General features: G+C 46.3%; 2 protein-coding genes across 2 annotated transcripts in view; one reads left to right on the forward strand and one right to left on the reverse strand.

Annotated features, from left to right (window-relative positions):
* Positions 1–92, reverse strand: part of WFDC10B (WAP four-disulfide core domain 10B) — a 1,248-nt gene extending 1,156 nt beyond the window's left edge. Inside the window, exon 1 of the mRNA XM_010835108.1 lies at positions 14–92. Coding sequence (XP_010833410.1) covers positions 14–92 — 79 coding nt within the window. The remainder of the gene's footprint in view (positions 1–13) is intronic.
* Positions 93–1,538: 1,446 nt separating this feature from the next.
* On the forward strand, positions 1,539–5,849 carry WFDC13 (WAP four-disulfide core domain 13). The gene is made up of 3 exons (XM_010835109.1): positions 1,539–1,626; positions 4,177–4,327; positions 5,807–5,849. The coding sequence occupies exons 1-3, from the start codon at positions 1,539–1,541 to the stop codon at positions 5,847–5,849; spliced, it is 282 nt and encodes a 93-aa protein (XP_010833411.1).
* The last annotated feature ends 2,167 nt before the right edge of the window (positions 5,850–8,016 follow it).

The raw sequence follows: 8,016 nt of genomic DNA on the forward strand, positions 1-8,016 counted from the left end.
CCCCACCACCTACGATTTGTCTTCTGGCTGTGTTGCCCTCCTGGGGCCTGCAGCAGCAGAACGCAGAGGAGCAGCAGAGCCTGGGCTCTCATGACTCTGGCCAGAGTGGTGAGCCCTCTTCTGGCCCGGACTCCCCTGGAGAGCTGAGTGGGGAGAGGGAAGAGGAGAAAGGAAGGTGATCCTGGGCTCCTTGCTGCCTCTCCTGGCCAAGCCAGGGTAGAGCAAGGAGTTCTTGCTCCTCACGTGGCCTGCCCCTCACCACGGCCCACTCCTGTGGCACTGGGGCTGCTACAGGGACGGTCCTCCTCTCACAGCTAATCTTCTCCTTTTGTAAACAGACCATTTTTTCTGCAAAAAAAAACTGTAGGTCTATATTTTTTTTATAAAATAATTTACAGAAGAAATTAAAGAAGAAACATAGTTTAAAAGATACGGAAACAACCAAAGTCCAACCATAGGTGGCTGGATAAAGAAGATGTGATACATATATATGATGGAATATCATTCAGCCACGAGAAAGAAGGAAGTCCTGGGATTGATTACAACTTGGATGAAACTTGAGGCATTAGGATAAGTGAAAAAAGCCAGACAGGAAAAGATAAATGATATCACATACGTGTTATCTAAAAAACGGAATTCATAGAAACAAAGAGTAGTATTGTGGTTCATAGGAGCTGAGGTTGGGGGACAAGAGGAGATTTGGGGAAATGGTCCAAACTTTCAGTTATAAAATTAATAAATTCTGGGAACGGAATGTACAGCCTAGTGATTACAACTAATCTTAGTGTATTATATACCTGAAAGTTCCTAACAGAATACATCTTAAATGTTATCATCATTAAAAAGAAATGATGGGAACTTCCCTGATGGTCCAGTGGTTAAGAATCCTCCTTGGATTGCAGAGGATGAGGTTCAATCCCTGGCTGCAGAAATAAGATCCTGCATGCCACAGAGTGTACCAAAAAAAAAGGGAGGGGGCAATAAAGTTCCAAGAGGAAAAATACAACTGATACAACTGTCATTATTTGCAGATGATGTTGAATACATTGAACACTGAAAAGAACACATCAAGATATTACGGTAAACAATGCGAGAGTTTATCAAGATAACTGGCTACAGATCAATACACAAAAGTCATGTATCTACATTAGCAGCAAATGAAAAGGAATAATTAAAAAGTTAGGATGCTGTTTACAATTTTAACAGTTCAAAACTCTAGGAATAAATATAACAAAGACAAGCCAGAACTCTACGTAGAAGAACTTATTAAAACTTTGTGAAAGGATATTAACAAGACAGAGATAGATGAGAAACCTGACAAGGTCAGGATGAGGGGGGTGATGAGAGTGTGGATTCGAAAATGCTACCTGGCCCTGCAGTGGGCGTGGTTGGGAGGTGCCTCGATTTCTGCCAAAGCCTCCTGATTGGTGGACACGGTGTAAGGCAGTCACAGCTCCTTGCCTTCACTTTGCCTTCTGTTCTAAGCTGTGCCTGGTCACAGCTTTGACCAGGACTTGCCCACCCATCCTACCAGCAGCATGAAGCCTGCGCTGTTTCTCCAGCTCCTGCTGTTGACTCACGTAGCATCGCAGCTGGTGTCTGGGAGTCCCAAGCAACATTTTAGGAGTAGGTGCTGGGTCTGGTCCCAGGGGAGGGAAGAAGCATCTGGACAGATGAGAGGATGTGAGGGATGGGTACATCTCATGAAAAAATACAGTTTCGTGTTCAAGAGTCCAAGTTTTATTGTCAGCAAGATCTAGGTTTGAATCCCTGCTCTGTTTCACACTGAGTGAGCTTAAGTAGAGTGGATTTTATCTTTGTGATGATAGAATAATAGTGGGGTAGTTGGGAGAAGAAACGGAGACTATGCATGTAGACATAGAGTGCCCCTGCTGAACCGGGGTAAGTGCTCAGTAAGTATTAACTACTGTCAATGTTATCACCTCCATCATCCAGCTTCTTCATGGATGCTTGGGCCAACTATTCAAGCATTGAAACAGAGAGGAAAATTAAGTTGGCAGAATTCAACCTGCGACCAACATAATCTTAGCCTCAGAGGATATTTTGGGAGGAAAGGAAGCAAAGTGTTGCATTATATGACCCATGTTAAATGCTCAGAGGTGCCTGCACAGGTATCAGTGATTAGCATCCACGGGAAGGTGTCAGGTTCATCTCTGCAGCCACTGTTGCCTAGCTCCAACCAAATAAGAGCTCTGGCCACAGCTGTTATTCGTTATCCCTGCACATCTCCATAGGAGACGTAGCTTCAGAATATTGCCGGCTCAAGAGAGGACTGAGTGTCCTGTCTCATGTACCTAGGGAGGCACGGTCCTATGTTAGGTTCTCAGAGACAGAGTCCAAGTTTAACCAAGGAAGGCTAAACAAGCTGCAAGAAAACAGGGGTATCCAGGATAGGGGCTAGCTGGAGAACCAAAGACTAAAATTTGAGGAAAGGGAGACACGGAGGCTTTATGAAAGATTGGTAAGTACCATATTGACGTTAGGACCAGATACCCTGAAAAGGAAGCAAAACTTGAGAAGGTCAACCTCTCTGAGATTCCTGGCTCATGGACTCTTTTCCCACAGTGTTCCACTGAGCCCCAAGCTCTCCAAAGTGGGGATCAGCTCCAATTTCTTTTTTTAAGTTTTTGGTTGTGTTGGTCTTCATTGCTGCACGAGGGATTTTTCCCGTTTCAGCAAGCAAAAGCTACTCCATCGCAGTGCACAGGTTGCCTGTGGCGGTGGTTTCTGTCGTTGTGGAGCACGGGCTTAGGCACACCGGCTTTGTAGTTGCAGCATACAGGCTCGGTAATCGTGGTGCTAGGGCCTAGTGGCTCCGCGGCATGTGGAATCCTCCCAGACCAGGGACTGAACCCGTGACCCCTGCATTGGCAGGCAGATTCTTAATCACTGAACCACCAGGGAAGCCCAATTTCTTGCACTGATCCAGTGAGCTAAAGGATGACAGGCTGAGTACTGAGTACTGTGTGTTAGTCACTCAGTCGTGTCCAACTCTTTGTGACCCCATGGACTGTACAGCCTACCAAGCTCTTTTGTCCATGGGATTTTCCAGGCAAGGATACTGGAGTGGGTTGCCATTTCCTTCTCCAGGGGATCTTCCTGACCCAGGGATCAAACCCAGGTCTCTTGCATTGCAGTCAGATGCTTTACCGTCTGAGCTACTAGGGAAGCCCTGGTCTCTGCCGAACTGTCATCGGCCTGGATCTTGGCTTCTTACTCACCATCTCCGGTGTCATTTGCTATTACTGTTATAGCCCCAGCTTCATTCACCCCTTACTCCTTTTAGATCAGCATGATATCCTACAGATCCCTTATAATTGCAAATACCTGCAGAGCAGTAAACCAACAAAGACTTATAGAATGCTCTTCCTATGACAAGTCAAAAGGGACAAAATTAAGATCTGGCAGGGCTTGACTAAAGGAGTTAATGGGTTCGTTCTTAATGCCTTAGAGTTCAGGAACAGAGAGAATATTGTGAGCTGGAGCATTGGGGCAGGATCCCCTGGTAGAGGTGCTCTTGGCTTTGATCTAATTTCTGGTAGATGGGGTAAATGTCTACTTATTCTTCTCCAACAATAGAAAGTGGGGGGGCCGTGGAACTCTGACCTCTCAGTCACTAGAGACCTGGGAAGATGACCAGCTGATCTTTGCAGCCCGTTCTGAAATACCCATCCTTCTTCCCATGAAAGAAGTCATCCCCAGAACTCATTTGAGATTTGGGTCCTAGCATTCTGATGCCAATAACTTGAGTGTGCTAAGCGGTCTTCATCAATTTCAAAAATCATCCCTTTTACACATTCTTCCTATGCACAAATAACATGTTAGGTCAAACCCTAGGATAAACTATTGTTTATTTGAGTCTACACAACGAATCAGTACAAATGGACCCACACACATATGCCATTCATTCCCTTGAACCAGACTCAACCAGGGCCAATGGGGACTTAGCATTTGATCTAAGGATGATGAGTGACCCCTACGTGCAGGATTCTCCCAAACTCTGTCTTTGATGGAAAGAGTTCTCTGCCCCAAAATCTTGTTCTACCTCCCTGTGACCACACTAGGGGGAATCAGCGTGCCTGGTTCCCTGGCAGTTCCTTGGACTTGTTGAGTTCTGAACGTCACTCCAGGCTTCTCTTTCCTACTGTGTTCCAGGGTATATCTTGGAACCTCCACCCTGCCGATCAGACCCAGAAAACTGTACTGATTTCTGCACATTGCAGGAAGATTGCCAACCAGGATTTCAGTGCTGTTCTGCCTTCTGTGGTATAGTCTGTACATTAAACAAAGATGTAAACCGCAAAAGGTAAGGGCCTCTCCTGCCCAGCCCTGACCGTAGCACTGCTGGTGAGAGCTCAATAGAAGAGTCTCTTACCAGTCACGATGATGGATCTCTTTCTCTCTACCATTTCTTTCTCTTTACCAAGAATAATTACCATAAATGTCCTGATGGAGCCTTCCTCCACTCAAGAACTACATAATCATTCTCTCCCTATCATCACATCTGTCAATCTCTATATCTGTCTCTCTGAATACACCTCTCTGATAAACTCCTCCATCCACTGACCTGTCTCAGAATCCATACTCTGGAACCCTGTATCTGGAGCTGCATCACTGGAATCCCAAAGTAACTCTGTTCTCTGGTTTTGCTCACACTCTTTTACCAAACACCACACTTCCAACCACCCACCCCCAGCAGTGTTCCTGGGTTCTGCAGATGCTCCAGTACAAGGGATGCTCTGATTACTTGCTCAGGCATCATCACTGGCCCCAATTCTGTTGAATAGGGAGAACTCCCAGAAAAGAGAAAGGGTATTACAGGCCCGATGAAATGTCTGGTTTCTAATCCTATCTTGCAACCATGTCTTTCTGTGACCTTGAGTAGGACAATTCCCTATTTTTGCCTTTCATTTCCTCATGCAGAAAATGGGGACTCTTTTTTTCCCCATCTTTGTATGGTGGTTATGGAGGTCCAGACAAGCTCTCAAGAGACCCACAAGACAGGAAACATAACCAGTGAGCTTCTAAACTATCTTACTCTCTGCTGCATTTCCTGCCTTGGGCATAGTAGCCCACATAGGACCTTGGTCCAGAGTGATCAAATATGAGCCCAGAACTAGATCTCTGGACCCAGATCCTGGCTTCACCACTTCTTGTCTGAGTTATCTGGGCCACAGCTTCCCCATCTTTAAAACTGAAATAGCAAAAGTGAAGTTAAAGTTGAAAATCCAGACAATCTCTAAAAACATTGCTTGCCACATAATACTATCTTTTTTCCTTTCTGTATAAGTGTTAGTCGCTCAGTCATGCCCAACTCTTTGTGACCCCAAGGTCCATAGGCTGCCAGGCTCCTCTGTCCATGAAATTCTCCAGGCCAGAATACTGGAGTGGGTAGCCATTCCCCTCTCAAGGAGATCTCCCCAGCCCAGGGATCGAACCCAGGTGTCCCACATTGCAGGCAGATTCTTTACTGTCTGAGCCACCAGGGAAGCCCTTTGCCACATAATAATTACTCAGGAAATTTTAGTGATAAGACAACCACTTCTCTCTCAAGACTGGCCCTTACCATTCAGCTCAACATCTTTCAAGGCTCCACCATGGAAGGCACAAGCCTAAGTCTGAATCTCTGTGTTCTCTGGGTTCTCTGAGGTTCCACTTTCCCTATGACATGAGGACTTAGCTTCACGGTCTTGTTTCAATCATGGAAGTAGTGGAAATTTTTAAAATGATATCTCTAAGAAAAAAACTTCATCAGGTAACATTTGAAAATGTTTTTCTTCTACAGACCCAAACCCAAAACCTTAAGAAACAACGGGGTTGGCAAGTGAGGCCTATTTCCCAGAGCATTTTGTAAGTATCAGGGTTGGGCCTGGGCTTCCCCAGACAAGTTTTCTCCAGTTTTCCTTCTCCAGCCTCTCCGGGGACTCACAGATTCCCAGAAGGTCAGAAGAGCCTTTTGTCACTGATGGCCCCGCCTCGATTGTTCCCCTCCTGGGGCTATGTCCTCACTCCCTGGGGCAGGATGTGGTCCAGAGTCAGTTCTGCAACACAGATCAGCAAAGGAGGCTGGGTCATGGCCCAAGGGGAACTCAGGACACTCAGATCTGAATCTATGCCAGGGACCCAGGTCTGCCAGCCTCTGGGTGGATAGCGCCCTGGGCAGGGAGTAGAGCTGAGCCCTTCACACTGTGTGGCCTTGGTCAGCTCACCTTATGTCTCTGAGACCATCCACTTCCCCATGGGAAAGACAAGCAAACATGTCCCTCGGGTTCTGTGAGGATTACACGAGGCCATGTGGAATGGAAGAACCTGGTCATTGTAAAGACGCTGCATAGGTTAGAAGTTGCCAGCAACTCACACTTCCTGGGTTCCAGGCTTTTCCTCTTTAAAAAAAAAAAAAGAGGGGGGACTTCCCTGGCATTCCAGTTGTTAAGATTCCGCACTTCTGTTGCAAGAGGCACGGGTTCTACCCCTGGTCAGAGAACTAAGATCCCACATGCTTTGCAGCTTGGCCAAAGCAAAAGGTGTGTGTGTGGAGCGGGGTGGGGGGGGGATTATCTTTATTATTTTACCAATGTTACAAGAAAAGGGAGAAAAATGGAGTCTTCTGTAACTCCACCATAAAAAGAAAGCTACTCTTCATACCTTGGGAGCATCCCTTGTGGCTCAGCTTGTAAAGAATCTGCCTGCAATGTGGGAGACCCAGGTTCTATTCCTGGGTTGGAAAGATCCCTTGGAGAAGAGAATGGCTACCCACAAAGAGTCAGACACTACTGAGCGACTTTCACTTCACTTCACATCTTGGTAGCATTTTTTTTTCAGGCTGTCTGGGGGGAAATGAGGAGCTTAGGGTCTTCTAACAGCCCTTCTGAAGTCAACAGAGTTTCCAAGTTAAAACCTTGGTATTCAGCTTAGAAACCCTGCACTCATTAGATAAATGGTAGCGAGCAGAGGCCAATGAAGGTGTTGAAGTGCATGTCACCACAGTCGCTCAGGTCCTGAGGAGCCAGCCATGCTAACTTCCTCTGCACCTAATAATAATTAACTTCCCAAGTCACACAGTGGCCAGCAACCAATGCATCAACTCTGTGGCCTAATCCAGGATCCGTACAGCATTCACTGTCAGATCTGTTAGATCCTTGTGTCACAGTGTTTATTCTCCCCAATCCTGCAGCCTGTCCTCTGCAGAATGGTTCCCCTCAACTGACAGTTCCTACTGTGGAGACCCCAGTGTTGGCTGGGAAGTTCAGGCAAGGTAGAAGATGGTAGTACCAGTGAGAGCCTGAAAAAAAATACTGATCTTATTCCCAGAAAAGGCAGTGTTGAGCTTCCTGTGGAGACAGGGAATGGAAGATAGCATAGACAGTCTTCCAGGAAACCTGGGCTCTGCTGGGTGTTGTCAAGGGCTTCCAACTTAGTCAATGAGAACTAACATTTTTAGCCATGATGCCTTCATCTCACGGGGTCCTCACAGCAACAATACTACCCAGTTTATAGACAAACCGAGAATTGTGGCGTTAAAGTAATAATCTCAGCATTAGCCAACCAGTCAGTGGTGGAGCTAGATTACAAACCTGAGGCTTGGGGTGACAAGCCCAAAGGATTGTCACCGTGGGTGACTTAGTTCGTTTCTGCTGAGTAGATTTTCACACTTCCTATTTCCACTGAATGTTTCCACTGATGCTTTCGTCCAGCTGTCAACTCGGGCTTCATAACTCCTTTCCAAGCCCTTTCAGGCTTAGAAACCTGCCTCACTAAACTTGGTCTTATGCCAATGCCCCAGCTTCTTTCTGCCCAGAATATCTTTCTCCCACTTTTCAACAAACTCCCACTCATGTTTCAAGTTTCATATTAAATAAAAGATCTCCATGGAAGCTTCACCAATTCACCCCACAAAGAATGGTTCTCTTGTCTTTTCATGGAACCTTATCTTGGTCCTGCTGCTGCTGCTAAGTCGCTTCAGTCGTGTCCGACTCTGTGTGACCCCATAGACGG

The sequence above is a fragment of the Bison bison genome, unplaced genomic scaffold (assembly GCF_000754665.1).
Source record: "Bison bison bison isolate TAMUID 2011002044 unplaced genomic scaffold, Bison_UMD1.0 scf7180017864038, whole genome shotgun sequence".
NCBI lineage: Eukaryota > Metazoa > Chordata > Mammalia > Artiodactyla > Bovidae > Bison > Bison bison.